The sequence below is a fragment of the Balaenoptera borealis genome, assembly GCF_965194805.1.
Source record: "Balaenoptera borealis genome assembly, chromosome: 11".
Classification (NCBI taxonomy): Eukaryota; Metazoa; Chordata; class Mammalia; order Artiodactyla; family Balaenopteridae; genus Balaenoptera; species Balaenoptera borealis.
Genome location: NC_138868.1, coordinates 27,711,140 through 27,733,525, shown reverse-complemented (window position 1 = coordinate 27,733,525; position 22,386 = coordinate 27,711,140). Strand labels below are relative to the sequence as shown.

Below are 22,386 nucleotides of genomic sequence, written 5' to 3'. Positions count from 1 at the left end.
AATGTAAAAGCCACTTTTTGGAGTAGGTGGAATAATAGAAAGAGTTCCACATAAAATAGTAACTAGGGAGAATAACAATAGCTTCCTAGTAGAGAAGCAGAACAATACAAACCTGACTTGCTTGGCAGTTATATTTGCCAGTTATTTCTCATTAATTATTTTAAAATAAACATGGCATAATGGATACTTAGGAATGGGTTGTCTTTTTTAACAATTAATGTATTACAGGTGTCCAAGATAGGTTAGATTAAGGTTTATTCATCTTGTCATACCTCTGCCTTGTCTGATTTGCTCCGATTTCAAAATTACTTAAGATATCTATAAGATGCCCTGGAATATAGGCAACTTGATTGTAAATTATTTATACCTGTTTTTCCCCTAACCAAGCTCTATGAAGTGCCAATTACCCCCCCATTCTCCAATTCTAAAACAGTGTTTCATTTCTGCATTCAAGCAGATTATCTTGGTCCTTCTGCGTAAGAAATTGAAACACATGATAAAAGTCCACGAGACTTTTAGATAGAATTTTTTTTTTAATTTGGAATACTGAATAACCTATAACCAAGTAAACTTTATATAGAATGTGGAAATTAAATTGTTTTGTTCAAAAACTACCTCACATACTGATACACTTTGCATAGGCTATTCAGTGGACACACAGAGATGGAAGAACCACCCGTGACCACTTCGCAGAAGTCTTTATCTTTGGGTTTTAGAACAGTTTAATAGACTTAGTACCCAGTAAATATGAAGTGATATAATATTTGACATACCTTAATAGAAAAGCATGGTGAGTTCAAAATATTGTATAATCTTTTCATCTATTTTAAAATTGTGTAACTCACCAATAAATTTTGAACAGGCAGTTATTAAATATAATTAAATCGCAGGCATTCACACAACGGAACAAAGGGAAGCATTCTCAGCAAGTGAACAAGAGACTAGTGAGACAGCTAAAGAAAATTTCATTGGGGTGGGAGGTGGATTTTAGTAGTTTCTTTTAAGCATTGACTTCTAGCAGAACAATACAAGCATACAGGAAGTACAGCGTGCCTTTAAAAACAAAGACAAGTGCTTCTCGTCTATAGTTGCTTTCTTTGTCCTACAGTACACTTGCTTTAAGTAAGAGTGCATGCTTATACTACCTAGGCCATATTCCTACTAAATTTAGGTGGCATTCCAGGTTTCCTTGGACCTTCCCTCTGTAGGGAAAACTTTGGCCCAGGAAACAGCAGTGGAACATCAACACAGAAAGGTTGTGTTGCATGGCTATTAAAATATTTTAAAATATTCCTTTAAGTTACCTATTACTCTGTTGTGAGCAATTAAAAATCAGATGACTAAAAGCCCCCTTACATTTGGTTAGAGCCTTATTCTTTAAGGCACTTTTAGCCTGATCTCAATTGATTGGAAGAACACCCTTGTATTAGTTTGCTCTGTCTGCCATAACAAAATGCCGTAGACTGGGTGGTTTAAACAACAGACATTTATTTCTCACAGTGCTGGAGGCTGAAAAGTCCAAGATTGAGGTGCAAGTTGATGAGAATCCTGGTCAGGTCTCTTTCTGGCTTGCAGAGGACCACTTTCTTGCTGTGTCTTCATATGATACTTTCCTCTGTGCATGTGAGTGGGGAGAGACCTCTCTCTTCTTCCTCTTGTAACGCCATCAGTTCTATCAGATTAGGACCCCACTCTTATGACCTCATTTAACCTTAATTACCTCCTAAAAGGCTTATTTCCAAATAAAGTATGTTGGGAGTTAGGGCTTCAACATAAGAATTTGGGAGGGGGGACATAATTCAGTCCAGAGTGACCCTTCTAAAGTAGATAAGAGATAATTTGATATATATAAGGTTACAAAGCTAGTAAAATATTATAACTGAGGTTCAAATATAGTTAGTTTTTTACCTGACTCCACAGTCTTTCTTAGTCACAAATATAGTTTATCTGACAGAAAATTTCCCCCTACTAAAGAGTTCATTAGTTGATCACAAAGAATCATCAAGATCAACTTCATGGTTTTGCTTGTTGCATGCTTGTGAAAAATGGGATAGATTTTGACTGTTTATGAGATGTCCTGGATTTTTTTAGTCAGCTGAAGTCAGATAGCTTTAAAACTGCTATCAAAAGTAGTAAGCTAAGTTTTTAAATAATTAGAATTGTAGTGACCAGGCTGAACTTGCCTTCTTAGCATTCTTCATGGTTATGATTTAAGTATCAAAATTAAGTGTCTCATTCTGTATTTTACAGAAGATGATCTAAGAAATATGGGACCAGTAGATGCTCGAGTGTATCTTGAAGAAATGTCTTGGAATGAAGGTTGGAATTATTTTTTTCTCTTGATTACAATCAGGAAAAATATTAGGGACCTCCTATAAGAAAAAAACCTTCAAAAAAAAAGAAAAAACCTTCATAGGATGCTTGGAAATAACAGCTTGGCTTTCTATATATATGTGGGTGTTTTTGTTTGGAATATTTTGTTTCATTCTAAACTCCAATTATTGATGTCCACTTATGTGACTTACCTCCAGTTATTTTTCTGTCCTAATTAGATGTTAGGTACTTAAGATTTCATATGGTTTTCTTTTTTAAACTACTTTGATTTTTTGTTTACTCTCCATCTGTGTAATAGGGAATATAAAGTCAAAGGAGATCATTTTTTCCATCCTATGTTGACACTTGAGATGAATTCCTATTAGAATATATGTTTATTTTTGTTTCTTTATATGGAATGATAAATTGTCAGAGCAGGGATTTTAATGTTATACATGTTATACTCTTCTACTTGGAGCTTGATGTTTAACCTCCTTTTTTGATTGTGTCTTAAGTGGAAAAGAAAAATCTGTCACTCCCTTTTACCTACCATGAAGTCATATCTTTTTCCCCTTTCCTATTAATAGAATTTAAAAACTTAAATCTAACGTAATTTTCCATTCTTCAGATTCGTTCTGTGAATTGCTCTGGTTAGGTTTTATTAAGTTCCTTTTTTTAAAATGGAAGCCATGAATACCACAATTCCATGTTTCTCTGGGCAAATGAAGAAATCTTACTGTTTTCTAGAATTTTTATATACTCTTAGTCCTATAACTTTATTATTCAGCCTGGGGTACAGATTTCCTGGGGGTTTATAAAAATGTATTAGTAAGTGTGGATAAGTAGAAGATAAACAGCCTGTCCTTTCCGAAACCAAGTTTACTGGAATATTTTTTAATGGCAAATTCTTAGCTTAGTGCTCTTAGGAAGTTGGGTCACAAAGCTATATTGACTTAGAAGGGGAATCATGTTTTTGCCTATGAGCCACTCTGCTCCTAAACTGCCAAATGAAATCCTGGAGTAGAAATTCTTATTTGCAGTGAATGATTGGAAAACTTGAGATTTTGTGTAACTGGGGCTCCCGGGGTTCATGATAGTTCCATCAGAGTAAACAGGAAGAGCTACTGCTGTGAAAATAGAATACACTAGTGACACTGATTTCACTGCTACTTTGTGAAGGGGATAGATTAGAACATGTCGTTTATCAGGGAGACTTGCCCAGCTAAATAATATTTTTTGAAAATACAGTATTGCCAGCTTATCAACCAGTATATGTGTGTGTGTGTCCATCTCTTATTGGACAAATTAGTTCTTCTTGTTGTAGTTGATATGACTAATATGTTTTGTTTACTAATAATTCCTGATAATATTAAAATAGTGAAAACTGGTTTTTGTAATTTTTACTTTTTTTAGTAAAATTTTAAAAATATAATCAATTTAAGATTTTATTTTAAATTAAGACTGTGGATTAGTGTGGTTCAAGCATCTGCTCAGTGAGCAAATATATGGGCTTTTTGATAACAAGTGAAAATGCCAAGACATTGAAAGATATATACAACATGAAGTCAAGAATTATCATAAATGTTATTGTCCTTGGTACTCCCTAAAGTAAACTTGACAGTGAAGAAGATAAGCATCCCGGCTACAGCCAATGAATCGGTTATAAGCAGCTACAGTTAATCTTAAAAGTATAGGATGTTCTTAGATACTTATTTAAATTAAGGGTTTTTTATCACTGTAAAGATAGAAATAGTCCTTATCCTCATGAGAGAAAATAGTGAGCAACAGCTACATGAAGCTCTTATTTTTGCAGGAATATTTAAAAACTGGCCATGTGAGTTTTGCAGTTGAATTTGCAATTCGGAATTGTTCTGTGCGATTGCAAAGAGCAGCCTTGGCAGATGAAAGTACATAAAAAGTGTGGTCAACTGGACTAGCAAAAGCATTTGATGATTCCTTCATGGGCGTTTTCAGAATAACCTTGGAAGGTGAAGATCCAGAATAGGAGAAAAGTGGATGAAATCCTACATGATAAACATAGCCAAATTATCAGCTTCTCGGTCCAGGAACAGTAGGAAATGATGCATTTTATTATGCTTAAAAGGCATACCTGAAGAGCTATTGAGAGATTGAAGTTAGCCACTCCCCTTACAGTTAGTCTGTTATACAGCTTGGTTGTTTTGTCTTCATTCAGTGTATTTAAAATTATGATTTCTGTGAAGATATCACTTTAAGTGATAGTAGAATAATTTAAGAAGACATTTAAAAAGATGTGAGTTTTAGTGAGCATTAACATTTGGAATCATCTATGACAAAACTCCACACAGTAGCCCATGGTGGCCTCTGCACCATTTACCAAGCACATGTCACCTCAAATTGTTTCTCAGTGTTCACTGAGGTGGTGAAAAAACAAGAGGGAGATTTAGCTCAAGAAAACCAATGGTTAGAATATGTACATTTTTAGACAATTTAATAATAAAATAGTTCACTTTGAAATCATGCTCTATTACACATATATGTTGGCTCAGACAGGGAAGATGTTAGTGTTTTAAAATTCAAGATGAAATTATTTTTCTTTATAGAGAAAAAAGACATTGTGGTGAAAAATGAAAAGCAGGATTGTGAATTAATGTTTTCCTTACTGATAAAAGAAACATGTAAAGCTGGCTTATTTAACTGCTTGTTTTTCCAAGACCAAAGTTGATTAGAGAACAAATCCAAGGCAGTTGAATTTTTTTCTTTTTCTTTTCTTTTCTCTTCTTTTCTTGCCATATGATGAGATCTAAGTGTTAAAAAATGAAGTTTGAGAATTGAATGAAGATATTTGATTGTAAGAAATCATATCTTTAGAGATTTAGTTCATTTATCTCTAATTTTTTTAATGACAGTAGTAAAATAATGAGATCAGTAATTATTTTTCTTTGACAGTCACTCCTCAGTGACAGTAAAATGGAATAACCAGTGGATCAGAGATTCTTTCAGCTAAAAGACAAAGTATTTCAACTTCCTAGGAAGATGAAACTTATAAAATTTCCCCCATTTGTAGGCAGAACATTGCACCATATTGCCTCCTTTGGGCATCTCACTTCAGTGATTGTCCTTTTGGTTCCTAAATCATTTGTAAACACCAAACAGGTACACACACATAGCCCCCACAGAAAGGACACCATAGTATATGTCTATACATTTAAGTCAGGATTCTTGAAATAGTGTGATACCAGAACAGATAGGATTCAAATGCTGAACCTGATAAACAGTCAAGTCAGCAGTTTTCGCTGAAAGGATATACTGCTGGCAAAGGCATGCTCCTTAACAATAAGACAGGTAGGGCTGTTTCTCTTCTTCCTTCACAGTAATATTTTAGACAACCACATTGTTCAGAAGAATGTAAAATTTACATGAATCTTAAGAAAACAGAAGACTTCAAATAAATTTCATTGGTCACTTCTGAGCATCTGCTCTCCCCTACAGGATCTCTGGTCTATTGTTTCATACCCTCAATACATTTCCTCCACAGATAAAGATTTTTTAGTAGATAATTTTTTAGAAACACTGCCCGTATACAAGAAATCTTTTCAAGTTCTCATTTAAATATATTTTATATTGACTGATCTTTTTTCTTTATTCTTTTGCAGTTTCTGTGGAATAGCTGCATTTTTTAAAAAGGCATTAACGAAGCAGTTACATGTAAGCATTTTGTTTTCTTTGCAGATGATCATTCTTTTTCTCTGAGTTGTCGATGTGGTGGAAAATACAGTGTTTCCAAGGATGAAGCAGAAGAAGTGACGCTGATTTCTTGTGATACGTGTTCACTAGTTATAGAACTCCTTCATTATCGCTGAGATTGTTCACTAAGTGGAATTCTTTAGTGTATTCAGACACATGGAGGAAAATCTACTCCACCTTTGTCCATTCAAGCAAACATATAAAGCTGATTAAAAAAAAAGGATTCTTTTTTGTCAGCTCTATTATTTGCAGAGAAAATATAAGACTGTCAAAGTCCACCTAGATTAATAGAAAATTAATTTCATTATTCATATGTATTTACATTTTATATTTACAGATCGCTAAGAAAGGGGGCTTGAATTAAAAGTTATATTTAGTGAATTCCCATCTGAGAAGTTTATTATTGGTGCATTTTCTCCTTGGTACAAAATATAAGAATTTTCCTTTCTTCATATAAGTGCGTCTCATCTTTTAATGGGTCACAGTATCATCATATTCCTTTATAGTTGCTAAGTTTTTGAAGTAACATATTCCTAGCTGCTAAAGTTATAGGCCTTTTGTACAACTATTTCAAATCTCAGGTCATTAGAATTAAGTTAGAATCTTCTTGAATAATATGTGAGCCTAGCTCTCCCATGATGAAGGCTGGATATGGATATTCGTGAGTTATTTCAAAGTTAATAAAGTGAAATGGCAACCGGAGAAAGAAGGAGAGCCTTGGAGTCAGAAAACCATGGCCACTGCGTTGCTGGTATGATGAAATGGACTTTTTTAATGTGTTTGTTATTATTGATTATAGTAAAGCTTTTATTTTTCTATATATTTAATATTCTATGGACCGTATGAGTCAGAACTCATTTAAAAAATTTTAAGGAATCCTTTATGGGATCACTGAAACATTCTTTCTTAATTTCAAATGAGTAATCCAAGCATGTGACTTAGCAGCTTTTTATTAGGTCAAACTCTTGGTATATTGTTGGTTTGGACTTACTTATAAGACTAGTTAGTACTCTGCCTTGCAAATGTAGCTAAAGTATGAGGCATATTCAAGAGGAGTAAATTACTTTCCTTATACCTATACAACCAAAAATTTAAAAGTGAGGTTGTTCCAGGTTTTCCCTAAAAATATTTTCATATCAAAATTTAGATGACTTATTTTGGATTACATTTTTATCCATATATTTTGAACAAATATAGCTTGCAGAGTTTGTGTTGCTTATTCTTTACATTCAACAATTAAAAATAACTAAAACTGAATAGCAAATAGTTTATTAGTAAGTAACATGGTTTCAGTGACAATAATAAATTCACTTTAACAGAAGACAATAATCAAATCAAAAGAATAAATGCTTGCTAATCATCAGAAAATCTGTGGCCATTAGGGCTGTCACGTAGAAATCCAAAATCATTCAGAGGCCAAATCTGTAAAATCCAAATGTGATTGAAGACAATTAGTAAAGTGATATCATAGCATCATCATATTCCCTTCTTTTTTTCATTCATCCCTTTCTCTATGCCGTATAATTAAATACTTTCTCCCTATTCTTCAATCAAGAACAAATTTTCTACTTCAAAATAAGACTGTAGAAAGTAAACCTGTATGTGTATGTATTTAACCCTCTAAAGTTTGGAACATTCAAACATTATACTAGAAAATAATATGTGTGCAGTGTGTATATGTTTGTTTTTTCTTTCACTATCGTCAAAGTTAACTGTAAACCTAAGTACTTGAATATAACATCTGCTTAAGTGTAAAAGATCCTGTAAATTATCCAACAGCCCCGAATACTTATGTCTGTTTTTCTCCTGACTGCTTGTGGCAAGAAGGAAAAGCCAATGATAACAATAATCTTTACTATTACATTTACTACAACCATGATAAGTGCATTACTCACTATACTTAACTGGGATATCCCTGCATTCCAGCTAGTTGCTAGATTGCTCTTCTGCAAATGCATATTAGTATATGCCCTGGGTATGAATATGGTTGGAAAAGTTGTACGAGAGAAAATTAAATTTTTGGAGAGTCAAATTAAAAGCTTCTTATGCTACAACTAATCTGAACTTTATTTTTCAAACAAAAATTATTCTCAATTACCTGTCATAATGGGGGAGTGGTAATGTTTATAGCTATGAAGGCCAACATGTTCATAAAGTGTAGTCATTGCAACAGTTTTATGTCCACTGACAGCCTAAAGATTTCAGTTCTTCTGAAAGAAACTTTTTTTTTTTGGTTTTGGTTTTTTTCCCAGCTCAGAGAAGAAAGCCTGCATTTTAAGCAGAAAACAGTAGTACCTTAAAGAAGATACGTCCTCTTATTAGTCCATATGGAACAGGTCCATAGTACCTGGAATCTGTAGAATTCTGTAGATTATCACCTTCTAACCACACATGACCCACTGGCACCTAGAATTATAGAAGAAAGCAGCCCCTTTAAAAAAGAAAAACAAATCTGGGTACTATAAATTAAAAATCATGTCTTTTGGAGGTAGGGAGAAATGTCCTAAAGTTCTCTTTTATAAAATACATTCAAACCCTATAATTTGCATTTTTGCTGTTATTTCTTGCCTAATAAAATAACTTTTACTAAATATTAATAAGTAATATTAATATTTCAACTTTTAAAAAGACCTATCTTTTTTGCCATATGGTTCCCAAACATTAATTTGTTATGCAAACCCCAAACTGAGGTTATAAGAGATCAAAACAGTGTGACAGGGTCATTAATTTAATAGACTTCAAAAGAGGTCATTAGGATGCTGACTGAAAATGTGCCCTCCTGTCTCAATAACAGCATAAGCAGGGCAGCCATTCACTCAGCAACATCCTGGGGCCAATACCAAGGCCAGACCTATTAGAATGCTCATGATGAACTAAATGGTAATTGATTGTGACATCAATTACAAATAATCTCATCATTTTATTGGAGTGGGCTTGTCAGAATTCTAATTAAGATCCTTGTTCTGCCTTTGTACAGGCCATATCTTCAATGCATTATACTTCAATAATGACCATCAAGAACTAGAAGGACCTATTATAAAATCATCAGTTGTAAAATTAATGATGGTGACCTTCTACTAAATGAAAAGATCCCATCTTCTATATGTCCTGTGTATTAACTGGGATATAACATAAATTTAAATTTTTACTCAGTGACAATCATAAGTATATTTAGAACAGAACACATTACTTAAAAAAATGCCCACTGTGATATGAGATATTTGCCCGTTAATATCTGTTCAATATAAGCTTTAAAAATTACTCTTCAGTAACAGTCTTCAAAATTGCATTTTAAAAAGTTTCTTTTTCATAGCTTTTGTTACCCAAGAAAGTTGAATTATTGACCAGACCAAAATGATCTATGGAAAGGAATTAATTTTCACTATTCTTTTGACTATTACTTGGGAACCTTATATGAAGAAAAATATTCATATTAGGTTTAATAAGAAATGACCAATTTTTTTAAATGTCACAAAATTTTTAAAAACGACTACCTTTTAGAGCAGTTTTAGGTTAACAGCACAACTGAGAGGAAGGTGCAGAGATCTCCCATATACCTCCTGCCCCCACTCATGCACGGCCTCCCCATTACATCCCCACTAGCGTGGCATGTCTGTTACACTGACATCATCATCACCCCAAGTCCCATGGTTGACCTTAGGGTTCACTCTTGGTGGCGTACATTCTATGAATTTGGACAAATGTATGACATGTATCCACATCACAGTACCATACACAGTATTTTCACTGCCCCCAAAATCCTCTGTGATCTGCCTATTCATTCTCCGCCCCCCCCCCATCACCCCTGAATTACCTTTTGGAAAAATAAATTTATACAAGCATGTAAAATTTGAATTATACTTTATTTAGAGATTATATAATTTTGGAATATATAATTTTGGAATGTCTTATATCATGTAGGAATATTAGCCAAAAATGAATCAAGTTAATTATTTTCATTTAGATATACTTAAATGTGAAATCTATTTGTAGAGAAAGGATAAAAGTTTTTTGAAAGAATATCAGATATTGTAAGATCATTAACTTCTACTAGTGGAACTAGTTATAGGTTCTAGGGCCAATAGCAAGGTTCATTCCTACCTATATAATAAGTAGATTTATATGTAGTGAAGCTTAAGGCTGCTCAAATAGAAAAATGAGTACATCTCAGGTTACAGATGAAAAGAAGAACAAAATAGTGTATTTGGAAAAGCTAAAATAAGTCATTAAATACATTCTGAAGTACTGCCTTGGGAGAAACTACAATGTGAACATCTTTGTTGTCTAAATTTCCATAGTTTTTCCTTAATATGTGTTTGTTCCTGAGTTCTAAAAATAGGTAACATATACGAATAGTTAAATACAATTATAAAGTTAGGGACACCAATATAAGCAAAGGAGAACAAAATTCAAAAAACTAATAAAGATACTAACAATCCAGGAAGATCTTTTTTTGCCCATCCGATTGATCCAATATACATTTCCTTTCTCCATGAAGCTTTTCCCAATGTTGCCTGCACATACCAAATACCCTAGATTGTTTAAAACACTTAAAGTCTGCCCTACATGGGGCTCTGGTAATCATAACATCCTCTTACATGCTTGGCTTTTGTGTATGTCTACTATTTTATGACTGAAAAAGCCAACAGACAATAATCATGTCATGATCTTAAATCTTTACAACACCTAAACCAAAGTTGGAACTCAAATATTTGTTGGTGATTAGTATTAAGTAGAAATTCTTGTAAAACACAATCACTTTTGTGGCAGTTATGACCTAAGTTTCTTCCAAATTTAGATAAATACAGTGATGAAGTATTATCTCTGGTATAGTAAAGTTAACAAGAACAGAAAGGAATCTGCTAAGAGAGACCCAGAACATACCACCAGAAACCTTTGGAGGAGTGTGACCCAGGCTGTTCACACCTAGTCCTTGACTGCAAGGGGTGGAACAAAAGGGAGGAATAGTAACGCAAACTAGTGTTTATACATACTTTTCTGGTCATACTAATTTAAACAAACAAACACACATTTGATCCTTAAAACAACCTGTGAAGTACAGTTACTGACATTTAATAGAAGTAGGTTCAAATATGGAACATGCTACCTCTTACCTGAAGCCCATATATGCTAATACCCATGCATCCATCCATAGCAAAGGAATAACCTTTACATCTTAAGACTTCAGTGTTTGATATAAAGTACAGAAACAAGGAAATAACCTCATCACTGATGGTACCTTTAATAAGAGCTTCTCTATAAATGGGAAAACCTCTGAGTGTGAGTCTTAAAATCAAAGCAGTCACCTTTGCTGATCTACCTCTCTATCACTTACTTTCCCAGTAAAAAATTCATTATGTTTGCAATTACTCCACTTTTGAAACATGTACTTATTTTTGATATGGGGTAAGGGTGTACACTTTAAAATCAATTTTAGAGGTATACTTCACAGTAAAATGTGCTCATTTTGTTTCGACACTAGTTTTGAAAAATGTGCATTCCTGTGTAACCACCAACCACAATCAAGATGTAGAACATTGCTACTGTGCCAGAAAGCTCCCTCCTTTTTCAGTCCACCTCCCACCCCTACACCTCGTCCCAGGCAACTAGTGATCTGTTTCCTGTTTACTAGAGACTACTTTTACTAAAGTTCATATAAGTGAGATTGCACAGTACATACTATTTTGTGTCAGGCTTTTGTTCAGCAGTTTTTAAACGATTAATACATGTTGCATGTATCAGTCATTCATTCCTTTTTACTGCTGAGTATATCCCATTGTAAATCACTATTTCTTTCCATGAACCTGTTGATGGATATTTGTGTTGTCTGCAATTTTGGGCTGTTACAAATAAAGCACTATGAACGTTCATGTATAAGACTGTTTCTTTTCAGTAAATATGTAGGGGTGGAATTTCTGGGTCATAAGTGTATGCTTAATCTTAAACTTTTCCAAAGTAATTATACCATTTTACACTCCCAACAGCAATGTATGAGTGTTTCTGTTGCTTCACAACCTTGGTATTTTCAATTAAAAAATTTTTTGCCATTCTAGTAGGCTATTGGTGTCACACTGTGGTTTTCATTTGCATTTCTCTGATAAGTATTTTTTCTTGTACCTATTAGTGTATCTTTTGCGAAATGTCTATTAAAATATTTTGCCCATTTTTAAAATGGATTATTCTTCTTATTCATTTTAAGAGCCCTTTATGTATCTTGAGTACAAGTCCTTCGACAGGTATTGCAAATACTTCTTCCCAGTCTGGGATCTTTTCTTTTGCAATTTTTAATCTGCTGTAAAGACCATATAATATATTTTTAGGCTGTAGAAATTTCACTTGGTTCTTTTTTATATTTACCATTTCTCCCTCATTATGTTCATCCTCTAGATCCTTGAAAATATTTATAATTGGTGTTTTAGAGCACATGACTATTAATTCCATTATCTCTCAATTTCTGGATCTATTTTTCTTCTAGTTGTGGGTTACATTTTCCTACTTCTTCACATATCTAATAATTTGTTATTGAGCTGAACATTCATTTGTTGAGTGGATTTTGTTCTCTTTTTAGAGAGCGTTGAATGTTGAGGAGGTCTGTTTGGTTTTTGGAAGGCGGTTAAGTTAGCTGTGGATCAGCTTATTCCTGTCAAGCCTTGTTTTTAAGCTTAAGTTGGGTCTCTCACACTGTACTCTAATGGCTAGTCTAGCCCACTCCTAAGGCATGATATTCCAGGGTCTCTACGGAATGCTCTAAATATTTAATGAGATCTGTCCACTGTGGCTGGTCAGAACTCATGACTCTCAGCCCTGTGCGAGCTCTGGGAATTGCTTGGCTGCTGCCAATAGCTGTTTGGGGCTCAGTCTCTAAATTTCACCATAAGCAGGCACAGTTTAGTGTTCAGCCCCAAAACCAAGAGAATACATAGATTTCTGGAGATCATTCTGTAGCTCTTTTCTCCCTGGTGCTTTGATGCATAAATTCCAACCACTTAAACTTCCCTGTTCCCTAATCTCTGTCTCTTCAACTCAGCAAGACCACCGTCCTTTGTTTGAATTTTCCTCCTCGCACCTTCTGAGAACTGCTTTAAGGCAGAAATTAGGGAAAGTATAAGGCTTGCCTTGTTTGTTTCCCTTCTCTCGGGAATCTCTTGTACTGCCTGCTGCGCATTGTCTGAAAACTGTTTCACATAGTTTGTCCAGTTTTCTAGTTCTTTATGGCAGGAGGGCAAGTTCAGCCCCAGTTACTCCATAATTGCCAGATGTTCAAAGTATCTAATATTTAAAGTCTTATTTATTTTTTTAGCATGCCTCATAACAATATGAAGAAAATCCTTTCGGTGAGAACTAAAGTTCTGGATGGAAGTAAAGTGTGCCTTTGGCATCTCCGCCTTGCATCCCCTTCAGTGGCATGCCCTGGGTGTCCTCATTTTACCCTTTCCCTATCAGAATCTCTAGAAAAGATTCGCCAAACTCAGCATGCAATTATGTATAAGCAGATAAGTTCAGTATGGTATTGCTTGTATCTCAAAATTGGCAACGGTATAAATATTCGTCAGTAGGCAGATGTTAAACAGAGTTTATTTACAGAATAGTAGACAGCTAATAGACTGAAAAAAATAAGTTACAGGGCTTAGGTATAATTACTTCTTAAAAAAAACCACAAAATTTTGTTTTATGTATTTCAAAATTTACATTTTTGTGACCAGTATGTATTAGTTAAATAATTTTTAAATATATATATGCACATACACATACATGTGTGTCTTAATATGACTAGCCCTTTCAGTCATACTTGTACTTTTTAAAAATGGAACATTGTCCATCACAATGCAGGTTAGGAAGAGCTTTATTGAATTAAAAAAAAAATTTTTTTTTTTGTCTTTGGTAATGTGGTAAGACAGTGACCTAACTTCCAATCCGTATAGCAGGCTCTGCTTCTTTGTACAGTACAAGTAAATGACTGCAATTACAGTACTGTCACCAGACCTCTGGATAACTAAAATATCAGTCTAGCTAAGAACTCATTTATTTAAATATAAAGTACAACACATTTTTGGTATGGGTCCAAAACTTAAAACCTGACCTTTCTGGTCAGGTGAGTGGAGTGGAGTAAAGCAAGGAACAGAATAAAAATTTCCTTTCTAACTCAAAACACAGTTATTGTCTGTTGGATTAACCTACTGGTTATTACTAAATTCAAAATTCAAACCAGATAAGAGAAAAAAATTCTATAGCAATATTATAATAAAATATTAACATAAAATAGATTAAAATATATTTTTAAAATGTATTTTTGAAAAGCTGTTATAACTTTCCAATTAAAGTAGAAAAGAACTCAAATAAACACTTAAAAAATTTTATAATGTTTTGCAAATGCCCAAAAATGGAAATCCTAATTCCATGTCTTTGTTCATTACTTCTCATAACCAAAACTTTTAAAAAGAGTTAATTACTTTTCATTTTTGGAAATACGCCATGCCAACTTGAATGAATGCATGAGACTGAGTAAGAATGTATGAATATATGTTTACAATGAATGCCAACTAGAAATGTTTACTTTTGCTCAAATCTGCATTTTCCCAGGGTCTCAGATATAACTAGCTTTAGGAATAACTTTTAAAGCATTAAAAGAACCCTTAAAGCATTCTTGGTTTTTCCTTTCTACGTCAGAGGTTTACTTCCTGAGCTATGATAAAACCTAATCTCAGGGCAGGACAAAAGAATCAAGCCTCTAGTTCTCAGCCATACTTACTGAAGCCTGGTTAAGTGCCTCCTTTATAGTACAAGCAACAAATGTAATTGCCTCATGGCCTGCGGGTGTCCATTTAACAAAAGCTGCTTTTGGGAACCAACCCACAGGTGTTACCTTTCTTGATTCAAGTGAAATCTGATGAAAAGAGTCCACAATATCAAATAACACATTTACTAAACTAATCAAACTCACTTATTATTTGATTAAGCAAAGATTATCTAATTAAGAAAAAGTTCTGACTGAAGAGTAAGATATTTGTATGTTTGACCTTTCAAAAGTTTCAAAAAACAGAAAATCCTAATAACAGACTGATTTTTAACTAACTGTTTGTTTGCCAGATATTTTAAAATGTGTAATCAGCAAAGGCAGGGTATGCACTGGCCCTATTGCTCATGCCTCCTTAATGGTTCTTCTAAAATGACTGTGAATGTAAAGGAACTAATAATTATTAAAGTAACAAACAAAAATCATAAAGGTAATAGGAGAGGGCAAAGTTTTTGGAATCCTTTTCTGACATCATTATTTTTTCCTTTTCCTGAAATATATAGGAAAAGGAGAGGCATACACACCTTAGGAAAGCAATCAGATAAAGACTTGGGTTTTTTTGTTTTGTTTTTTGTGGGGTTTTTTTTTTTTTTTTTTTTGGCAAAAGCAAATGAAAGTGGTATATCAACAACACTGTAAAGTATTTCATTTTCCACATGTATTTTAAAGATTTTGTTTTGTGTCTCACAGAATGATGAATGTAAAATATAAAATGCATAATTTCCCTGCCCAGGAAAAAAGTCCATATGATGAATGTACATTCACAACATGTCATTTTAGTTTAACAATACCCAAATAATTGTTATTTATGTTACTATCTTTCAGGTAAGCAAAATCGAGTCAAATTAGTATACCATTATGTGGTTAATGCATATTCTGCTTAATCATGGCTTATATAACCAAAACATAGTCATGGTAAGATACTATGTACACAAACTACTGGAGAGAATACTTGCAAAATGAGATCATTTATTACTTACATAGTTCTAAAAGAACTTCATAAAGCCCAGTATTTGTATGACTCCTGCAATGGCAGTAAATAATTGTTGGAGTCTATCTTCCTATATACACCAACAAAACTATAGATAAAGACATATATGTCAAAAAGTGAAGCATTAAATCCCCTGAGAGAAAATCAAGTAGAAAGGTTTTTAGGAACACAAAGCTGAGAAAACATTATTAATCTTTAATTTTGTAAAATGGGGCTGTCTCAAGCGTCAGTTATGGGTACCTTTGAAAGCAAAACTCAAGGAACAGTCTCACTAATACTCTTATTTTTACTGACATTCTCCTTGCCAGAACTTTTTGCCCACATTTGTCTCCCTGAGTAGAATATCTGGAGTCATAAGGGAGGTGCTCCCAAAGGCTAGATGCATGACAAAGGGATTAACATTTATAAGGACCAGGCAAGGGACAGTTAACACAGTGATTATTTCAGTAGATACTATCTCTATGCAGTCCTGCTTCTTTTTCTTCCCATTTAAATTCTGACTTATTACTAACCTATCCCACATCATTCCCGGGGACTGTTATTGCCTTTCCCTACTTAAAAATGGTGCCACTTTAGGTTCATAGCCAATTATCATTAAAGAGGAATTTACGCCAAAGTTCTAGTAAGCTACACCTACAGCACTGTGGTGAGGGTATGTGTGATGGGGGATGCTTTTAACTAAAGGTTCTCTTTTATTATCGAGCATCTCCCTGCTGAGTGGGTTTAGAGCTTAGTCTTAAGACTTGACTTGCTCATTCTCATAGCTACTGCAAGCAAACTAAGCTCCTTCATCTTCTTCTTAAGTACTCGATACCTCCATCCAGCCTGAACAGGAATTTCTGATGGGTTTTTTGTATGGTGGTTAAAATTACAGTCCACAGGGTCATAGTCCTGAGTTCAAACTGTAGCTCTGCCACTTACTAGTTAAACACCTTGGACAGGTTATTTAAACCTCATCTGAAAAACTGGGACTAATTAATGCCTTACAGAAACATTCTGAAAACCAAATAACACATAAGGCTCCTGGCACCCAGTAAGCACTCACTAAATATTAGCTATTGTTATGAACAGTTGCTCCAGCTGCTGGATGAATGACGCCTGCCGGGCTTTCTTTGTTCCTGGTTTCTTATGCAGCCTATCCAGTTCTCTGCAAAGTGAACTGTGCTTTGCAATTTCACTTCAGTTATGTTTTTGGTCTTTTTCTTTTACACTGTATTCAATTATATAGTTCTGGTACTAGCCAAGACTTTGAATTAAATCCAGTATAATTAAAAATGTACATTAATTGTGAATAGATGCCATATTAATTATGCCAACTGATTTAATGAAATTCAGTTTTTAAGACCAAATCATCCAAATGTAGCAAAGACTAACATTTTTATTCTTTTAACAGGCGTCTTTTTCAAGCAATGTTTATTAAATATCAAATGCCTAAGCACTTCCTTATGGAGCATTTACTTCTTCAGGACCGTCTACCAACTTGTCAGAAGGCAGAGGAAGGGGGAAAAGTGTTGGGATTAAAGCTAGTAAATAGGCCTTTCCATCCCAGCGATCTAATACTAACATCTCAATCCTACAGATTTTTTTTTTCCTAGGACAATGGATTATTTGGTCTCTGACTTCTTTTTTGTTCTATTTGTAACAAGGTTACCTGCTGTTTTTGGATTAGTATTTAAGAGAAGTTCCTTATATTCTCATTTCAAGACTATGTCTGTACTCTCATTTTAATATAGCCGGATGTACACTCTGGTTCTCATATTCCAAAAGATGAGCCTAACTTAATGAAACACAGGTATCTGAAAGAGTAGTAGAAAATAGCAGTAAATATGTAAATAATGACTTTTCTCATGTTCTCAGAAAAAGTCTAAATAGTAAATCAGATGCCTACTATACAGAATATGTGCTAATAGGTTTCCACCAAATTTTTGATTCCTGAGACTTCAAATAATTCTTCCCAGTCAAAACTCATCCCTATTTGGATTTATTCCTATAGATGAATCTCTGTAGCGCTTTTTGATTTCTTATGGACCAGTACATAACTGCATCATATAGGGATTGGCTAAAAAACTGATTTATACCCGAAATGGTACTAGAAATAAAAGAACAGTAGTAGAAAAGAGTCCATACTCCAAAAAATAAAGGATTAAAATAAAATATGTGGATCTTTTTGTACCTGATATTACTAGTATCTTAAAAAAAAAAAAGCATTGTGTTGCATGATTTTCTTTGATAGACACTTCTCCTACTTGCATTTTATTTATCAAAACCAGAACTCTAATGTCCCATACCCTGGAAGTTATTTAGAATGATGTCTAGCTTTGTGAATACAAAGTTGCAAATTAGGCAGGTAGATGACAGATGACATTTTTTGTGATGATGTAAGATACGAAGAGAATAGCTGAAGACCTTTAAAAAGTGAGGTTGATCTCTGGGGGCTGAGAGCATCAAAACACTGTTTTGACTAAGAGATCATGAAAATATACTGTGGGCATCAAGGAGGGAATAGTATAGCACCCAAACATCATTCTGGGAAAGAATTTGTTTTCTTCCCACTTCCTGTAATTTCATTGCCATTGTATTCATTTAAAGTACAATCTATCATAGACTTATTATACAGGCTTCTAGACTACTCCAAAACTGAGTATATCTTCTCTCCATTTCCCAAATTAACATCTCCCTCAGAACCCCTTATTTTTTTAAAAATTTTATTTATTTTTGGCTGTGTTGGGTCTTCGTTGCTGTGCGCGGGCTTTCTCTAGTTGTGGCGAGTGGGGGCTACTCTTTGTTGCGGTGCGCGGGCTTCTCACTGTGGTGACTTCTCTTGTTGCGGAGTATGGGCTCTAAGCGTGCGGGCTTCAGTAGTTGCAGCACACAGGCTCAGTAGTTGTGGCATGCGGGCCCTAGAGCGTGTGCGCTTCAGTAGTTGCGGCACGTGGGCTCAGTAGTTGTGGCTCGCAGGCTCTAGAGCTCAGGCTCAGTAGTTGTGGCACACGGGCTTAGTTGTTCTGCAGCACGTGGGATCTTCCCAGACCAGGGGTCGAACCCGTGTCCCCTGCACTGGCAGGCGGGCTCTTAACCACTGCTCCATCAGGGAAGTCCACACCCCTTATTTTAATGCACCACCTACCCCTATTGCTAGAGCCAGAAACTTGGGTCAGTCTTAAGACTTTCAATTCCATTTCTTCCAACATCCAATCCTGTCTAGATATTCCCTTAATCTTTCTCCAAATTTTGTACTGCTTTCCATTCTTCATGTTATTATCTCAATTATGTCTTACAGCCTATTTATTAACTGGTTTCCCTGCCTCTGGCCTCTCCTACTCCAACCATCCTCTACTATTCTATACTAAATATCAGGGTGATCTTTTAAAAGCTAAGTCTGATAATGTTACTCCCAGGAATTTCCTGGGGGTCCAGTGGTTAGGACTGCACATTTCCACTGCAGGGGGCACAGGTTTGATCCCTGGTCAGAGAACTAAGATCCCACAACGTGTGATGTGGACATACACACACACACACACACACACACAAAGTTGCTCCCCTGCTTGAGACTTACAAGGAACTGAGCCCTGATCACCTTTTCATTTTTATCTCTGTTCACTACCCACCCCTCCCCACTATATGTCCCAGACATAGGAACTTACTTTTGGCAGCTACCCAAAGCACAGTGCTGCACTCTCACTTTTAGATCTTCTGAATATGCTGCTTGCTTTGGCTAGCTCCTACTTGTCCTTGAGAACTTCAACTCAGGTTTTACCTCCCCAGTCTGTAGTAATCCTATCCACCCCAGTCTAGATAAGTATCCTCTATTACACCATTTTGTAATTCCTTGTCCAGTCCCCCAACTGGACTACAAACTCCAGAAGCTGTACTGTCCAACATGGTCGCCACTAGTAACATATATGACTATTCAATCTTACAAGTTATATAAAACTAAAAATTCAGTTCCTCAGACACACTAGCCATGTTTCCTGTGCTCAATAGCCACATGAACCTAGTGGCTACCATACTGGACAGGCCAGATATAGACTATTCCATTTTTGCAGAAAGTTCTATTGGACAGCCTGCAGGCAGGGACTTGATCTACTTTAACATGGTGGTGGCCCTCAGGTAAGTATTCAGTAATACCTGTAATTAATGGAATTAATGAATGCATGAATAAATAATAGGAAAGTTGAGAAGTTATTGTCTGGCAAATTTGCCCACCCTACATCCTCCTGAAGGCTTTTTACGTTTTCTCTCCCTCCCCCCAGGTCCAGCGGTTTCCGCTGCTCCTGGGACACAGCCTCATGAAGGAAGATGCCTGATGCTGGGATTGGTTTGGGGTTAGGTACATTTGCAGTTAGGGTCAGACGTATGTATCAGTCTATGTCCCCAGACCTACTCTGACTTTCTTTACATAGGGAAGTCAGGTCAAATTTCAAGTCTCTTCAGATGACAGGAGGTTTTTCTAATCCTTCCTGATTTAGAGATTCATACACACAATGTAAAGGAAGTAGATCAGAATCTTAAGTTGCATCTTAGAATTTTAAATTACTCACCCTATAGTTTTAGGTACTTTATCTCCCTTCCCTGTTGGCTCTGTATGTCTGTGTAGTAGACATGCAAGCACTAGCTATGCCAAACTAAACGATTCCTAAATTTTCTTAAAATAGTTATGAAAATTCCAACCCAGGAGGAAGCACTCTCGCATATCTAGGTTAGCAGTATAATGGCTTGTAATGTCAATATTTTCGGCTATTTTACTATCTTCAACTGTTTTATAACATGCATAGTTGCTTTTAAATCTGTAATTTCTCTTTTCCTTTCTTATTTTAGGTAGAAAATAGTTTACTAGAATGAGAATGCTTTTATAGACTAAGATTAAGTGGGTCACAGAAATCTATAGAATTTTGATTGCCTAAAGTGGTAATAGAAGAACTTCATTTAGTTGCTTATTTCAGAAGACATCTGAACATACTCCACCTGGTCCAGCAGACCACTGTATCAGGTTAGGAAGCCACATGACACTTGGAACACATTCTCTTTACGACCGACCATCAGAGTGGGAGTCTGCCTCAGATGCTTACACTGAACAGCAGCATTACAATTTCAGTCTTAGTAATTTTTCCCAATTACTTTTTTTTATAAATTTATTTATTTATTTTGGCTGCGTTGGGTATTTGTTGCTGCGTGCAGGCTTTCTCTAGTTGCAGCGAGCAGGGTCTACTCTTCATTGTGGCTTCTCTTGTTGTGGAGCACGGGCTCTAGGTGCGTGGGCTTCAGTAGTTGTGGCATGTGGGCTCAGTAGCTGTGGCTCGCGAGCTCTAGAACATAGGCTCAGTAGTTGTGGTGCACGGGCTGAGTTGCTCCGCAGCATGTGGGATCTTCCTGGACCAGGCCTCGAACCCATGTCCCCTGCACTGGCAGGTGGATTCTTAACTACTGCACCACCTACTTTTAAGCAACCTAAAAGTATAGAGGTCTCATATAACTTGCAGATAAAACTATATGTAATATGGCATTTTACTGAATTGCATAAATGCCTCCCCAGAATCCCACCCATGGCACTGACTTTCCAACTTTGAGTGGTTAAAATATTTTCAGGTGAGCAAAACATGTTAGTTTCAGGAAGAGTTGCTACCCTTTCAGTAGAAATGTTGATTTTCATAAATACATATACATACATATACATACTCAAACATATATTAAGATAAAATACATTTCTACAAAATAATATTTTATAAACTACATATTTTTTGTTAAACTAAGATCAAATTATTCTGAAAATGTTCAGGGAACACATCAGAAAATGCTTAAGTAGTGGGAGCCTCAAAGATGATTCTTTAGTGTTAACATCAGAAGAAAAACACCTCAGAATTGTAAACACTAAGTCAAATTTATCTTCAGAATTGTTAGCTATAGGATGAAAAAGTCACGTCATCTCCGCAGTGAACTTCACTTTAGCAAAAAAGTAAACATATTTCCTCTGCATCAGCTGCAATCAAGGCATTAGCAGTATGCCATGATTGATTACCCTGGGAGCCGTTGCTGAGAAATGGATGTGAAGCACAGGTTTTTATCACTATAGTCTGCAAAAAGCAAGTCCCTTGTTTAGATATCCTAGTTGTAATAAGTGACATTATTAGGTAGTTCTTCTATTTAAATGACATAAGGATTTAGTGTATCAGCAGCTTATAATAAACAAACCCTTTCAATCTGATGATTCCTCTCCCTACAGAGAAGTACTTTTTCTGTTTATAATACAAGTGGTAATAGAAGACCATATGGTTGTGACTTTTAGCTAAAGTAAATGACATTTAAACAAACAGAAAAACAGCATTAGGATATTCAAGGATTTGAACTATAACGTAAATACACAGTACATGTTGGGGGCTATCAGTGTTTATAAAGTGACCATTTTCTAATGTTTCCCAATTAGTGAGATTGTTTTTCAGTTGGGCAATCAGTTTTGTTTAAATATTTTTCAGTACACAGTAAAACAGATTTATTACTAGCATATTATCCCATTTCCAAGTTCTCCTTTTAAGAACACTATACCACCAGAGCATCCTGAGAACAT

At 35.1% G+C, this 22,386-nt stretch overlaps 2 protein-coding genes across 5 annotated transcripts in view; one reads left to right on the top strand and one right to left on the bottom strand.

Annotated features, from left to right (window-relative positions):
• Positions 1–11,909, top strand: part of DNAJC24 (DnaJ heat shock protein family (Hsp40) member C24) — a 63,191-nt gene extending 51,282 nt beyond the window's left edge. Inside the window, exons 4-5 of one of the 3 annotated variants that reach the window (XM_082343906.1) lie at positions 2,251–2,319; positions 6,025–11,909. In XM_082343906.1, the coding sequence (XP_082200032.1) occupies positions 2,251–2,319; positions 6,025–6,155 (200 nt within the window). In that variant the 3' untranslated portion in view covers positions 6,156–11,909. The remainder of the gene's footprint in view (positions 1–2,250; positions 2,320–6,024) is intronic. The other 2 variants (XM_082343907.1, XM_082343908.1) reach the window with 2 other exon arrangements.
• The window catches only part of IMMP1L (inner mitochondrial membrane peptidase subunit 1), a 73,218-nt gene continuing 58,124 nt past the window's right edge, over positions 7,293–22,386 (bottom strand). For both annotated transcript variants that reach the window (XM_082343872.1, XM_082343873.1), the window contains 2 exons: positions 8,335–8,445; positions 7,293–7,461 (listed from right to left, as the gene is read on the bottom strand). In XM_082343872.1, the coding sequence (XP_082199998.1) occupies positions 7,393–7,461; positions 8,335–8,445 (180 nt within the window). In that variant the 3' untranslated portion in view covers positions 7,293–7,392. The remainder of the gene's footprint in view (positions 7,462–8,334; positions 8,446–22,386) is intronic.